At 35.4% G+C, this 16559-nt stretch overlaps 1 protein-coding gene and 1 long non-coding RNA gene across 7 annotated transcripts in view; one reads left to right on the top strand and one right to left on the bottom strand.

Annotated features, from left to right (window-relative positions):
• Positions 1-16559, top strand: part of SLC26A7 (solute carrier family 26 member 7) — a 67665-nt gene that overhangs the window by 48231 nt on the left and 2875 nt on the right. For 5 of the 6 annotated variants that reach the window (XM_086882999.1, XM_086882995.1, XM_086882982.1 and 2 more), the window contains 7 exons: positions 1990-2096; positions 4264-4330; positions 7998-8114; positions 9948-9996; positions 12645-12745; positions 14964-15018; positions 15108-15211. In XM_086882999.1, the coding sequence (XP_086739125.1) occupies positions 1990-2096; positions 4264-4330; positions 7998-8114; positions 9948-9996; positions 12645-12745; positions 14964-15018; positions 15108-15211 (600 nt within the window). The remainder of the gene's footprint in view (positions 1-1989; positions 2097-4263; positions 4331-7997; positions 8115-9947; positions 9997-12644; positions 12746-14963; positions 15019-15107; positions 15212-16559) is intronic. The other variant, XR_015285031.1, reaches the window with a different exon arrangement.
• The window catches only part of LOC147655393 (uncharacterized), a 32279-nt gene continuing 21226 nt past the window's right edge, over positions 5507-16559 (bottom strand). Inside the window, exon 2 of the long non-coding RNA XR_015285037.1 lies at positions 5507-8226. This is a non-coding gene — a long non-coding RNA (uncharacterized LOC147655393). The remainder of the gene's footprint in view (positions 8227-16559) is intronic.

Here is a 16559-nt window from a genome sequence, read left to right as displayed (position 1 = left end):
CAGACCAACATAACTTCTTTCTACAAGTTTAGTGCTACCCTAATTAAAGAAGTGCTGATTCCAGGCCAATACAAAGCACTGAAAGGGTGATTGACTAGTGAGAGTATGATTGTTTTGGCACAGCCTCTACAGCAATGGCAGTCTCTCATTACAGTTAAGATGTAAGATACTAGGCTGCTGCAAAGGCACTTAACTAACTTTCTCAGTAGTCAGCAGTACTTAAACATTTCTGGCTTTGATTCTTCCTATGTAGACTTTGTATTGCATTTTTATGCTTTATGTTTTCTTCTGAGACATAAGAATTTTGCAGTGATTTAGTTAGATGTGATGAGGTTCAGGTCTGCAGCTGAACTGGATTGCACTGGAGTGGATTCAGGTGTTGCCGAGGGTTCAACCTTATTAAGGTAGTCCATTACTTGATCTCACTGATTTTCAGATTTTTAGTATTTGTGTTAGCCTTTTCACATCCAGGTGAGCTGCTTTATAAATGTATATTGGATTTATAAATCTTAGCATTGCTTTCTTATTTTTTATTCAGAACTCAGTATCTGTTGCTCATAAAGGTGGTCTTTGTAAATACATGCACAACAATTTGTATAAGATGTCTGTTAAAATACAGCTAGTGATTGAGGACTGCTTCAGAAGATGAACTACCTCCTTACCTAGCAGCCCTCCTGTTGAAGAAGCTGGAAAGTTTTTTTCAGTAGTTAGGAATCTTGAAGATGAGGGAGGAAAATATTTCTCAACAGAATCATGTAACACTCTGTCCTCTGTGAAGCACAAGTTAGTATGGTATGACTTACATTTTATTATTCATAAAATAACAGTTCTCAAATCTGCTCAAGCAAAATTCCTGTGGTTGGTCTGAAAGTATTCTGTTGTCTCTGGCTTTTATGAGTTAAGTGAAAGCATCAGAAAGGATAATCTTAACACTGATTGTGCCATTGTAATGTGATCTGTTATTCTGCAAACATGAACAAGCAGCACTGTAATTCTTGAAATGGGCACCTGTGGGGATCAGTATATCCAGAGGAGTGAAAATACTTTCCATTCTTTTTTAACACCTTTTGTACAAAGATTAGATGGCAGTCTTTGCTTAAGGCTCCCTCAAGGAAAGAAAGATGTGTTTTATTATACCAATTAGGTTGGTATAAGAAATTGAGTAATTTGTACTTTTCTTTTAATTGTAAAATCTGCATGTCTCTTAGTTGTACATGTCATTGTAGTATGGAAAGAAAAGTGATGATTTCTGGTAAGAAAATAATTAATTAAAAATTGAAATGTAAAAGTTTCTTAATGTTCTTTTAAATTTATTTTTAAATTGACTTTAGTTTCATATATGCGTCTGAGTATTTTTTAATATTGTATTTAAAATTAATCCAAAGTTTTAGTAATCATTTGTTGAAAGATGGGGAAGTAATATGAAATCTCACCATTTCCATTAAAAGGAATTAATTCCCCAGTAATTTTTATTTGTTATAGAGCCATTTCATTCAGCTGTACTCTGATAAATGCCACTTTTAATCAGCTTCCTCGCAAATTATAATTCCCACTTATATGATTAGTGGGAGAAAAGCTCTCTGTATGTGACCTCATTAGGGCACCTCATTATGTGAAAGGAGAGCATTTAAAATCTATTGCAGTGAAGAAGGTGACAAGAATTTGCAATGTGAAAAATAAAACAGAGGTTTTCCAAAATAACTGAGCTTATTCTGACTTAAGCTGTTAGCACAAGTACAAACACTATTTTAAGTAACCCTGGAAGGAACCTCTGTGAGCACTGTGATGAGTTGTGCCATGCTGCATGTGGTCTCCCACAGGGAGGCATTACTTAAATTGCCAATTCAGTCTTCAGCATTTGCCAGCTCAAGGATCCAAATGTTCACATCTGAGAAATTATCTTAGTTTTAAAAATCTTTATTTCTGATTCATAAAGTGCACATTGCTATAAAATTTGAAACTAATAACTTCTTTTTGCTCTCCTTAAAGAGCATATGGGTTAGTACCTACGTGTTTACAATATGCTTTGCTGCCAATGTGGGACTGTTGTATGGTGTTGTCTGCACTGTAGTAATCGTGATTTTCCGCTTTCCCAGGTAAGGAACAATTTATTTAAGTGTTCTGCTAGCACTTCATTATATATTCATTCTGCATATTGCTTCACAGTCAGGATAGACATAAGGTATACTAAATTTAACAACTAAAGTTCAGTTTTTAGTTGTAGAAAATTGCAAGATAAGATAATTCAAAAGGAAAAGTCACATCTGTCCATTTTCTGTAGACTAAGGAATCTCTAAAACGTTTTATAAAATGGCATTATTTTCTGATTTCTCTGATTATTACATATCTGTAGGATTTGTTATGTGAAGGCAGCATAAAATCAGCAGGAAGATGAATTATATTTTTTTCCATTAGATTTTTATTTGCTCTTTAAGGAAAAGGTATGTCTGTCAGGCTTCAGTAACTAAGAGCTTTTATAAAAAGTCCTAGGTACTATGTTGCACAGGAGTTGGTAGTTGACAATTGCACTGCTAATATAGATTAATCAAACATAACTGTATAACTATTCTAATGTCTAACAAAAAGTGTAAGTTCTGTGTATGACTTTTCCTGACTTAGAAAAGTCAGGAAAAAGAAACTAGAGCAATTGGAAGTTGGGTGTTTGTTTTTTTTTTAATATATTACAGTTGCTACTTTGGATCATGAGTAAAGGGAAATATAGCTGAGGTTCATGATTGATTTGTGCTACAGAATTAATTCACAGCTCACCAGTCCTGCACATGACTTGCTGCTTGCATGCAGTTGTTTGCATGAACATTGAATCCCACTGAAATTAAGCACAATGTAGACAGCTCGATTAAATGCTTGTTAAAGTTAATGGTGTTAGACATTTGTGCACAGCTCTGTTCTCATTGAATAAATTGCAGAACCAGCATGAAAATAGTTCAAAATTTCAAGTCAGTTAAAAATTATGGGAGATAGCTTCTAATAAAGTAAAAGGCAAGTTTTCATGCTGTTTTTGTCCTGAGCCTGGACGTTAGATGTTCTCCAACAGCAGAAAGGGATGGATATCTAACACAAAAGAGCCTGATTAGTGAAGACCTCTGTCTGAACCTGCACTTATTAATAAATAAGTAAATAAGACTCTTCCCAGTGATCTCTGTGCTCTTCAGTGAAGCTGCACATATAGTCCATACCAACTAAAGGTATTGAACAAGGTAGGAGCCTTAAAACTGGTATGGCACAGATGGAGTTAACAAGATAACGTGTAGTAAGCCATGCAGTCATGAGCAAAAGTGTTAGCAGAAGTGAAGCAAGGAAAATATGATTATTTATTGTAGAGTTTCTGTTCAGATGTCAGAGTACTGGATGTGGTACGTGTTATGTATCAAAATGTATTAAAACCAGCAGCAGTTATAGCTTCATTTATGCAAAGATGAGAGAACAGCTGATGTTTGCAAGGCTCATTTATCTGGCCCCAATACCTGCAAATATTCCTTGTATATTGCTGCATCTGTCTCAGAGGATAGATAGTTCCATAGTCTTCTGCAGTTAAATGTGTTCCTGTAAATTCAGAATATCACATGCTGAGCTCCCTTTCCAAAGCGACTTTCTCTTTTCACTGTGTAGAGAGCATAGGAATACTGGCCCTTTCTAGTAAGCCCCCATTTTGATAGCTAGAGTGCAGTGTTCTGTTTCATCATTTAAAGATGTGTCAATTTCAATGACAAATAAAATATCTTTGTTTTTCATGACCCACAGCTATTCTTCATATTTATTTTCCCTTTCCTTATGATTTTGCATATAAAAAATATTAAACTTCTTTACTTTTGAAGCTATAGATTGAGCTTTATATTATAAATTATTATTAATATTTTTAACATATATATGTATTATATATATTATTCCTATTATATATTATTATTTTTATTAATGCATATATTATTATATATGTGAGCTATCTTGACTTGAAAGTAGCGCTCTGGCCAGCAAATGAAAATTAAGATTTTCTTCACTAGAGAATTTAATTATTCATATTTTCAAAGTGAACTCATAATTCTAAAATGAACTTTTTACTCTTTAAGAGGATGATTATCAGAAAATATAAGGTCTGTAATCACAAAAATACTCACAGATTGCATTGTCAGACCTTTAAACTGCTATGCTGTAGTTTGAGATGTGTGTCTTTTTGTTTCTGCTCAAGACTACTAATGATTTACTGTACAGATTTTTGTCTGATATTGATTGTAATATTGATTTCAGAGCAAAGACCCTGAATTTGAAAAATATGAAAGAGGTGGACCATAAATACAAAGCAGAAGACAATTGTGTAAGTCAATTTCTTTTTTAACTTTTTGTTTGTGTGTGTGTTTCATTAATTCAGGTTTGTTTGTCTTCTCTAGTTAGTTACCAGATTGTAATCAAGGAGACAAGGGAATGCTTTTATGATATGACAACTTGAAATCTAAAGCCAGGATAATATAATAATAAAATTAGTTGTCCATCAGAAACTGGAATATTTTCATGGTTCTTCTGCTCGTCTGCAAAGTGAAGTTAAGCGAGTCCTCTTAAGTCTATCTTAGTTTATTTGTCATTTTTAGTTATGAATTGCTCTTTCTCAAAGTTTCCTAATTCCTAAATTTAAGGAAATGTCTTGCCAGGAATGGCAAGGGCCATCTGAGCAGACAGTCTCTGTATTATTATCACTTTTCCTAAAAGTCCTTTGCTATTTTCATCATCCCCAATCTCTTCTGAAATCATTTCTGTCACCAACCCCTCACGACCAGACTGTCCAGAGGACACCATGAAGCTGGGCAAAGTGTGGCAATACCACGAAATATTCACAGACTGCTTCACAAATCTCATCACCCTGTGCACATGAAAAATGGATGGAAGAAACTCTCCCAAAGACTGTGCCTTTAAAATTTGGCTTCTTACAAACTTAAATCAACCAATCAGATTCTTTTGGTTATTTTCATTGCAATTTTCGTCAAAATTGCTTTTTGCTCAGATCTATGGTAAGAAGAGAAGGGTAATGACCCAGAGAGGTGAACTCCCTCCTCCAAGATGAAATGGGAGTCAGCAGCCAAGAGAGAAGTAGAACCATGTGTCCTTTCAGCACAGAGCCCCATCAACAGGACATCCTACCTTCTCCACTGTGGCAGTTTCTCCTATGTCCTTTTTCCTTTCCTAGTGCTGATGAAGGGTCTTATGTATCGGTAAATCACATGCTCAGCAGTTATTGTTTCTCCATTAAGCAGATCTTCTTTAAAGAATTTATTATTTCTGGCAAATGTCTTCTATCAGAGCTATCTTGGGTTAAAAATCAGAACATCCAAGGGCTCAAGGGCATTTACTCTTTTGGCATGCTGAGCAATGTTGGAATGTGAAAGGTACATAAGAATGAGGAGGACTCTGAAATGTGAATTAAAACACTGTTGTTGAGGCTGGACCAGCTGTCAATTATTATATCACTTTTTCTTCTTAATAAAAATATTGGAGTAACTTTGTTAGGGATGGGTAACCAAAATTTTATTTGTCTGCTATTTTTCATATCAGTTCATGAAGCATTTTGTACAAATGCCTATACATTTTATTTTTTAAGCTTACTGCTCCCCTGCTTCCACCCCCAAATTCAGTAAGATTAACACCAGTAACCTAGTAATAACAAAAGTAGTGTCTACAGACAGTGGGGAAAATAACATTATGTTAGAGAAGCAAATTGCTCAGGAGCTTATTACACAAAACAAAAGAAGGAAAATATGCCTTTAATTTAATTTAGAGTCACTGCGTTGCAGCAGGCATTTAGGGTAATTTTTAATGTATGAATGTTAGACTGATCCAAGTTTCCCTGGTAAATAACTGATTAGACATAAACAACAGGACTTTTAAACATGAAAATATGCAAGCTTAATGATCTTCCCTGCCATTAAGGTCTGTGGATTTATAGGGGTTATTTAATCAATAAGAGAAAAGACACTTTAATGTGGAAAAAAAATCAAAGGGTACTTAGAAGCTTATGTGAAACACATTTCATCCCAGGCGCTCACTGGCACTGAACCCGTACCCGAGCAGAGCCGTCGCTGTGCAGAGCGCGCAGGGCAATCACCCGGGGCCTTCTAAGTGGTGGCAGGGGCAGGCACGTGAGATAAATTTCCTGCTTTTGTAGCAAGGACACAACAAAGAGGAAGTTCACTTTTCTCTGATTTTTCTCTGTTAACAAAGAATCAAACCAGAGCCAGGAATAACTGGCTGGTCAAATTTAGGCACAGTTGACCTTGTCCATTCTGGACAAAAATTATACCTAAGTCTGCCATCTGTTTGATCTGGCCTTATGGTTTGAGCCTTTAAAGTTTTGTATATTGTACTTATGGAAGCTTTATAATCAGAGGATTTGATCTTTGCACATCAGTCTTCCTTATTTTCTTAGCTTTTATCTTCTACTTTGTCATGGCACTGAAATGTCCATTTGTCTCCACACCAAGCCGTGTATAGCATCATTTTTGTGGGAATCTGTGGGATGTCAGAGCATTTCTCTGGGCAAGCATATACCATCCTCTGTTTTGCCCTTATTTTAGAGCTCTGTTCCATACAACCTGAGACATTTTAACTGCCAGCTGAGCTTTGCCACTTGTCTGACTGTGGCATGTAGGTGATGTGGTATTTACTGCAATCACATTCATAGGTAAATTGCGTAAAGTCCCTACACATGGTCTGGGCTTCTTTGCCTCAGTTTGGGATGTTTGAAATGTTTTCTTTATTTCATGGTCACTGTGGTGGTGTCTGAGAGATCATCTTATTCCCAGAAGTCTGAACAGCAGTCTACAATAAGGAGATACTTTATGTGATTTGTGGTGAAGATTTCCATTCCTGTTTTGCTTGAAAGTCTGTTGGGAAAACAGCATTTCTTCAATGCAATCCCAAACAATTTTTAACTATTTAAAAAATGGTCTGTTTCAACTCCAGTTACTTGTGTTTGACTCTAACCTTGTTCCACTGACTTTTGTTAGGAAGAAGAGTCTTTTTTGACCTATATTCTCATGCAAATTCTTGATTTTTACTTTCATTGTCACACAACTTGTGGAAAACTACGAGTTCAGTAGAATTAACTCAGTTCTGTGTTCTACAAAACCAGTCTTTAAGCTTATCTTGTTGCTGTCCAATGTATTTATTTATATATAAATATTAATTTTCTCACTGGCTTTTGAAGGTATTTTTAAGTACACCTTGAGAGTGAGAGAAATAGAACTTGTTTTGTGCAAAATGCCTCTGACTTGTACCTGGGGGTTTCTGAACATTATCTGGTGTCCTTCCAAAATTGTTCTGCTGTGTATCATTTCTGTTTTGTGCTACACAGTCTGACTGAAGGTACTGGTAAGCTGGTTGTAGCTTACTCAGTGAATTTCAGAGACAGGCTCAAGGGCAAAGGAGATTATTGTGTTGGTTGTAGAACTGTGCTGGTAAAGCTTTAAATGTGCCACTCAAGGGTCATCAGGATCCAGTAAGTATTTTCATGGAGAACTATCTCTGTACTGAAGTCATCTTCAGATGAATGATGAATATTGCCAGCTTTCCTCAAACCAACTGCAGTGTTTGCCCTAAATCCTTGTGTACTTTTCTCAAGATGTTTGTCTAATAAAATATATTCCCTGTCTGCAAATGTTACCCTGCTTATCCTTGGGGATCATGCCAACTAAAATAGTACTAATATAATTGTTAGCTAATAGCTCTTAATATTATGCCTCATAATGTGCATGCTTTTTTTCATGTTAAATAATATTATAGATAATGTTCATTATATATTAATTGTGTTTCCATTCTTACTTCAGATGTGTGAAGGCTGATCAATAGAATTATCTGTTAAATAATTCTTACAACCCAAAGCTCCTCCTAGGTTAATTTATGGGTATTTTCAGTTTTTTAATAGAAACGAGTCTGGGGTTTCTTTTCCAAATCCAAGATGAACTTTTCAGCATTATGTTTATTTCATTCCCCAGGAATCCCTAAAACAGGTAAAAATAGTTTCAGTCAACAGCCCGTTGGTCTTTTTGAATGCCAGAAAATTTCATGCTGACTTGTTAAAAATAATCCAGAAGGATGGCATGAGCAGCCAGGTATGTGATATTGTAAACAAGGTGGGATGTGCTTTACACTTCAGTAATCACCGTGACTGGGTTGAAGATCATGTTTGCTTTCCTTGCTTTTCTTACAGAATGCAATCAGATACTGTAACAGATATAAAAAACATTAGAAATTATTAATATAGAATAAAGGTAATCCTAATCTTAATCAGATTCAATAGGGGCTGTTTTCATATTATTACTTGAAAATAGTATCATATTATTACTTGAGAACAGTAGTATTACTTGAACATAGTAGCAAATATAATATAAATTGAAAATACTTACTGTTTTCAAGTAATAATATGAAAACAGTCCATATGATTTCTACTTCTGCATGTGATGTGGTAAGAGACATTAAAGCACTTATCCAAATCTCCAAAATTTCTGAAGAACTTACATAACCTCAGCTGATATAAGGCTGGGATCTTAGAAACAACAAGTAGTTACAAATATGCTTGACTAAAATGTGATTTTTTTTTTTTATTTTTTTTTCTGGATATAAGTCCATGAGAGATGGAAACTTCATTTCTAACTATAAATAATTTTGGGAGAATTAGGAAGAAAGTGGCTACTTTTTTTCTCAATGGTATTGTTTCTTTTTCCTCTTTTGCACTGATTGTATTAGAAAAATAAACAGTATACAAATTACATATATCATGTTTTTGGAGAATATCCCTGCAAGTATAGTATTTTCCAAATTCATCAGCACATAACTACTGCAACTTTCTGCAACACTTCCTAAAAGGGAAAAGATAAATTATCATTTTTCTACCAGTACCATGAAGACATTCCAATATGATACAATGTTTACTGTAGAAAATTTCATCCAGTTTGGAAAACTGGACTGAGCAAATCCCAGCTGTGTCTTACATGGCTTGTTAAAACAGACACGTCTACCACCTCTGCTGTCCCTTGACAAAGAGTTGTGCTACCCATATGCGCTTAGATGGGTGGAAATTCAGCTCAGATAATGTGATGCTTTTTTCCTTTGGTTTTGCTAGGCTCACTGATTTGGATTACTATGATAAAAGGCCTCTAAACAGAGAAATTTATTAGGATTTGCATGGAATTAATTTGAGTCAATTTAATAAGTTAATTTATACATTACTTATAAAAGAGATTTTATCCTTTGTCTCTTCTGTAAGGTACTCAGCAAAACAGCTGCCTGAAATACTGCACTTTTTGTTTTTAAATTTCTTTTTGTTGAATAAATGTCTTTCTGTAGCACATAATGGATGTGAAAAAAATGCAGTTCCAGTTTTGTTTCTGTGCTGTTTCTGGTTTGTCATGTTTCTACAGAGAACTTGCATATTGAAATATTATTATAAAAATGATCCAGATAATTGTAATTCTTTAATAAATTTACACATCCAAGATGTTCTTAATAAAATATTAGCGTAGCAGATGAGATTGCAGCAAGTAGAAAATTAATCAAAATTTAATCATATAAAATCACTGCCAATAATTTTTTTTTTGTAAATAACATCTTTTCCATCTTTTGACCACTTCTTAACCACCCTGTCTTCCCCAAAAGAACTGTGTCCAAAATATGCTTTCTAGTGAATCCAAACTTGACAGAGGTTGAGTCAGCTAAAAAGAAATGCAAAATATGAGTTTGAGTATGTATCTCAGTATTCTTCTAAAGTTATACCAGAAATTATAATATATCAAATAGACTATTGCATAGGACATGATTTTTGGAGTGAATGAGCTAACTTTGATACTGAGAAACAGAATTCTCATGTATTGCATTGATTTCCTCTCATTACTGTGCAATGGACTGGTTTTCCTTGATATGTTAATAATTTTTTGCTTTTATTTCAGTGTGAGCAGAACACTTTGCTCTGTTCATTTTCCAATGGAAGTTGCCATGGTGAGTTTATTATCTACAAATGGTCTTAAAACCAAAATGGATGTAAGTGTGCAAAATAGCTCCACATTTTTATATATATTTCTAGGTGTATGTAAGTTTTGTGGAAATAAATATTTTCAGTTAGACCCAACAGTCAATGAAGCATGAATGCTAAACAGTGTTAAATTATGCTAACCTTGGCCTAATTAGTCCTTTTTTTTCATACTGTTTTTAACTGACTTTTTAAGATTTCAAAAGCAAGGAACACCTTGAAAATGCTTTTACTACAGGAGTGGGAGGTACTAGTGGAAGTCTCATTGCCCATCACACTGGGGTTGGAACTAGATGATTTAAGGTCCCTTCCAACCCAAATCATTCTCTGATTCTGTGTCCCTGCTTACTGCACTGTAATGAGTGTGTGTGTAAAGAGACAGGTACATAATGAGGGAACCCTTCCTGTATTGCTGCCTGGACTGATCTTCAGACCAGGCTGAAGAGACTGTTTTCCTAAGCTCTGGTCTTGGGATTTTTTGCACGCAGAGTTGAATATTAGTATGAAAATAAAAGTAAGATTAGAACCATGTTAAATCTTTGCGATCTTTAAAGCCACGTAGGAGAAAATCTCAGAAAATGTCAACTGAATTGTTAGTGATGTGATAACCAACAATATTATACAGTATTTCAATACAATATATAAGATACCCTAGAGTTTTCCTTTCAATTAAGGATTAAGCTGGAAACTCCACTCTTTCCACATTTTGTAACTCTTAAATCAAACCAGAACACATGCATTCCCATGGGAGAGCTGTAGCAACCTTTTACAGTGGATACTTTATACAGATGACTTCATTGTGGATAGAATTAAAACAGTGTTTATTTAAAACACTTATAAGCATTAAGACTGCAGTAGAAAATCTGATTTGGAGGCTGTTGTCTGAATGTTTGCATTTGTTAACTAGACTCAGGACATTTTTATGGTACTACAGTGTTTAGTTAACTTGGGGATGACAGAGTGCTTCGCTGTAACATAGCAGCATATGAAAATGGTTACTGAAGATTAAATTGTATTTTATTAACTATATTGTAAAATACTATGTTTGAGAAGATCTTACCAGTACATATTTCAGTCATCTTGAAGATGAACTGGTTTCTCATATTACAAAAGTGACAGAAAGCACAAGACCTCTTTTCTGAAAGCCTAAGTCCTGCCTTGAGGACTTAAATGCTCTTGCTACTTGTACCAACCAGTCTATTATGATTCTTCATGGGGTCTTTAACAACAAATAGAGAGAAAAAAGAAAAATCCCTTAAAGAAAAAAGCAAAATGTGGAGCTTAAATTTTCAAAAAGGAGGGTGGCACGAGGACACAATCATTATGCCTTATGGCAGTTGTTGAGGAAAGCTTGGACATTTGTCTTTGTCAGAATCTTTCCTTTCTCTCTTTGGGGAATACTGTCTGTATCAGCACCAAATGAAATGGCTGCTCTTGCTCATGCCACTGATCCAAAGAGGGTGCAGTTCTTAACCTATCCCTCCATTTATAGGCCAGATAGCCTCTACTGCAATTCAGGATGCAGCAGGGAATTATTTCACTGCATCTGGGAGATGACATGAATCCTTTCTGGATTTCTATCACAGTAATTTTCAGGAGGTTCCCTTTTTCTACATTTTTGTTTGTATGTATCTATTCATGTATGTTGGACAGTACAAAGACAGTGCATGTCTGGAGATGCAAGTCCAAAAGTCTTTGGCTCTTGGACTACTGTCAGAAAGAAATTACCACCATTACAAATTTCCATCATGGGGAAATTCCAAGTCCCCTCAATAGTTTAAAATCTTTACCTCTGCTCTGCCAAAGCCATTTACCTTAACTCACCTTTAGAATCAGAATTCCTTTCTTTCATATTTTTCTTTTTTTTTTTTCAGTTGCATGCATTATGATAACAAACATTTGTTCACTGAACAATATAAATAAGATGTGCATTATTTTACAGTCTTCCCTTTATGAAAGCCAGGAATCATTTATCTATGCGCTAGTTCAGAATGCGTTCAGAACAGAGTATGTTTAGACTAAACACAAGATGGCCTGAGACTGAAGAATGAATATAAAAACTTTTCAAATCTTACCAACACTATTTTCCTCTCCAGCATCAATATGTTGTTGTGTATTAAAAAATTAACCAAGCAAAAACCAGCTTAGTAAAACCTTAGGAAAAGTAAATACTTCACTTTACATATATTTATTCCTTATGGCTGAATATTAAATTAAGCCATAGGCAGGTGTTTAGGGACTAAGGAAATCAGTGTCTAACTTAAAATAAAATAGATATATTTTCTGTGTATCCAATGAAAAATCTTCCAAAGTAACCAAGCTGACTCAATAAGAAATTCAAATTTGAAGAAACAATTGCTTAATTCTTGAGACACTATTTCTGCCTAAAACATCTCCATTCTCCATGTTCTGTCTGTCATCACTTCTTTCCATTGCCCTAAAGGTTCTTCATTTGTTCTTCTAAAATATGGCATTTGCTTGCCTGGTACCCCAGCACATAAAAATAAAAATTTTATTGTGATAGTTTGGGTTTATTTTGCTTAGCTATCATCATTCTTATACCCATTTCTTGAGTATTCTCCTTTTAATTAAAGTTTTTCATTTATCAAATGTGTAGGTGAGTTGGTGCAGTCATGTCACAGTGAGCGACATGTTTTGATATTAGACTGCAGTGGACTGAATTTCTTTGACTACACTGGAGTCTCAGTGCTTCTTCAGGTATTCAAGACACTAGAAACATTCTGTATATGTTATAATTATACATGTGAGTTATTGGGGCCAACTACCAGTCACTCCACCTATACAGTGGATAAATATTTCACCCATAGAAAAGATGAACACAGATTAATTACATTAAAATATTTCTAAATATTTTGGTTAACAGTGCAAATGTACATATCTATATGTAATGAAGGGGAGTTTTGGAACTTTCCTTTTTTCTTTTGTTTTTTTAAATTGGTTTAGGTCATATTTCATCCTGCTATGTCAGCTGTAGGGTTGTGTAAATTTAGCACTTTAAAATTTTCAGCTTTAATTCCACGATTTTATCTGTATGTTCTACTGTCTGCTACAGATGAGGTGAAAAAAATGATCTCCATAATTTCTCCTGTGGGCAACATATCTTGCAGACTGGGTTCCAGCATTGCAGGAATTCCAAGATGCTCCCAGAAGACTAAACCCAGCAGTCACTGGTTACTGTGGTGAATGTAACTAAATCCATATGGCTGCTGGCCATAATTGGTGTCCCCTTGGGGTCTGCCCTGTTTAATATTTTTGTTGATGATTTGGACAAGAGGGATCGAGTGCACCCTCAGTCAGTTTGCAGATGAGAGCAAGCTGGGTGGGAGTGTTGGAGGGCAGGAAGGCTCTGCAGAAGGGTGTGGACAGGCTGGATCGATGGGCCAAGGCCAGTTGTGAGGTTAAGCAAGGCAAAGTGCCAGGTCCTGCACTTGGGTCACAACAACCCCAGGCAGTGCCACAGGCTGGGGCAGAGTGGAAAGACATGGATTAGTGGTGGACTTGGCAATTCTAAGTTAATGCTTGGACTTGATAACCTTAAAGGTTCTTTCCAAACTAAACAATTCTGTGTGTCTATGGTTCTACATAATGGTGCATATGGTTCTATATGGTGTATAAAAAATTATGTTCAAAAACTATTTCTTACATTTACATCAGATCTGGAGTTTAAAAGTAGTGTAGTGAGTACAGAGTTAAGTGGGTATAGAAGGTTTCATTTGCATAATTTTTCTGAGTAAGATAGAAGATATGAACTTGGGTCTTAACCCAGGCCTCTTCTTGCCCTAACAGTTTTCTCAATTTAGTGTGGTGATTGCACAGTGAAGTAAGTGTTGCCTTAAAATATTTTAAATTAAAACTACATGTATAGGCATGGATATAATGAAAAAGAAAACTGTAAAAATAAGGTTAGTGGGAGTGTCTATTAGCTTTGAAATACAGGGCATTCAATGTAGTAGTGGTTAAAGAATTTATGAAACTAATTTCCAAAAGGTCTTAGAGACCTCCAAATTACAAATTATGTCAAAATATTTGATAAATGAGTGAAAGGTAAGTCTGGTGTGGGCTGTGAAGTGCACAGGTTGGTAGTGCAGCCTCTGGATAAATGGTTGGTCCAAAATTAAGTTATTCCTTCTCTGACCAAGAGGACCACACTCAACACTTCCTTGTTACACTCCTTCCCAAAATATCATCACTGATGTCAGAGATGGAGAATTTTTGAACTGAGTAAGATTTTTTGCTTCATTTTAAAAATAGAATATTCTGTCAGGGTTCTATCTGAATCTCTTCTCTCAGAATTTTTCTATTTCACATGGTTATTTTAACATTTTTAGAAGCAGTAACTGCTTGGATATTCCCCATATGGCAGAAAACTGCCCCACTCTGGTTTTAGAGTTATTTTCACTTTTGTTTAATTCTTTTGCTTTGTATCTTATTAATATTTTTTCTTTAGGGAGTTGAATACTTTCAAATAAAGAATAAAGAGCAACTTATTGCTGAATGCAGAATGATAGTTATGGTGCTTTTTTGATAAAAGTCTCAAAGTTTCCTAGGTCTGATTCCTGTCTGTGTGGACTGGTAGTACGCAATTGGTAAGGACATGGGAAAGCACACTAAAAAAAAAAAAAAAAGAGAACTGGAAATAATTCCCCTAAAAATTACAGTCAGAATTGGCAAAATTATTAATCAAATTCAGTTTTAATTCTCAGCAGAGCTGTAGAGTACTGTGGAGAGGTGGTAGGAAATAAATGTGGATGGTGTTTGCATTATAGAAGGGCTCGCTCTGGTGGCTGCTGGCAGTACAGCTGCTGCAGCACCACTCTGGGCTTTGCCTACCTTGAATACAGGCTTTTTGTGTAATTTATATTCTTTCAGTATTTAAAACAGTTTTTTTTTTTTAATTTCTTGTTTTCAAACATAGATTTACATGGACTGTAAAAACAGATACATCGATGTGTTGCTAGCACACTGCAAAGGCAAGTATCAGTTTACAGTAAAAATTTTAACATGATGATTTATATATCCTCACTACCTTCTCAGTGTTCATGTGTTTGCTTTGTTGCAGCTTCCTTGATAAAAGCAATGCAGTACAGTGGAAATCTTGACTCTGAAAATCCTGTATTTTTTGAATCTATTTCTTCAGCAATTGATGCCATTCAGATTCACAAGGTAAGACTCAAAAGCAGGTGAAGCCTGAAGGCCTTTTTGGAAACTTACAGTGATTTGTTAAAGTCTGATAAAGTCTTATTTACCCAGTGAACCTTTATGTAGAAATCTTTTATCTGTCTGTACTCTACAAGTCCTCAGCCTGAGGAATGCAGTTTTCTATTTTTCTGCTGCTAACACTCTCTTCCCATCATGTCTCCTTTTGCAACAACTTCTCAATCCTCTATAATAAATCCAAAGGTGCTGTGTTTGGTGCTTTAATCCAGGCTCATTCTCCATTGGAAAGATTTATGTCATCCACAAACACCTAACACAGTCTCTTGGTGAGACAACTCACAGCCAGTTCTGCATTACTGAAACTACAGTCCTGTTTCTCAGCCTGGGATGCTTGAACACCACAGCACTGGTCTGACTGAAATGGTTCTGGATCCCCAGCTAGTTTGGTTTGAGATCGAAATCTTGTCTCTGCCCTGCACTGTACCATGCTGTGTTGGTTCACTGGTGGAAAAAGGGGAATTGCACCAAGTGAAACAGAGAGCTAGATGGAAAAAGGAGGCTTGAACATCTATTTACTTGTTCAATGATTCTTGCATTCCTTTTTAAAAAGATTGTTAACCTGGACTTTCCTCTTGAACTATGTGATCCTTTTCCACTGTCAAGGCACTGTGAGTCTGCATTAAAAGCAGTGTGCTTTCCTGTGGTTTTATTCATGATTCTTACATGGCTAGAGCTTGGCTCAGAGCCTCCTCCAAGACACATTAAACTCATCATGGTCTGTGGTTTGGTTATTTGTCTTTTATACTTCACTTTGTATTTTACTAATTAAATCAGACTTGCCTATGGACATAACCATTTTCCATTGATTTATCCGGATTAAGGTGAGTTGGCACAGTTGGTCTAGTGAATTGACCAGAAAAACATGTTCCCTTCAGTGCTTTTCAACATGTTTCATTATCCTGTCCTCCAAAAAATTTGTTGAAATGGTAACTGCAGGGCAAAAATAATGGGGTTGGCTATTGTATATTTTGTCTGTGTCTCATTAGATGAATTAGAATGATTGTTGTCCTATAAAATGTCTGCATTTTTTATTGACATTATTAACTTTCTTAACATTCTTTTAAGATAGTTATGTACTAGCATTCCCATTTTATGGAAGTGGGACATAGATAGACCAGAACAAGTGTTCATAATGAAAAGGGGGAGTTAAAATGCAAAGTCCACTTTTTAGGAACTGATTATTTGGTTCTACCAGAGCTGCTAGGCAAACCAAACCTCTGCATTAGTGGCTTAGAGCACTTTAGACTAAAAGGCTTGAATGCAGCCTCAAATTTTAAATGTAATTATGAACAGT

The sequence above is a fragment of the Cyanistes caeruleus genome, chromosome 1 (genome assembly GCF_971803275.1).
Source record: "Cyanistes caeruleus chromosome 1, bCyaCae1.hap1.1, whole genome shotgun sequence".
Lineage (NCBI taxonomy): Eukaryota > Metazoa > Chordata > Aves > Passeriformes > Paridae > Cyanistes > Cyanistes caeruleus.
The sequence above is the reverse complement of the archived record's forward strand: the minus strand, read 5'-3'. Positions and strand labels throughout refer to the sequence as shown.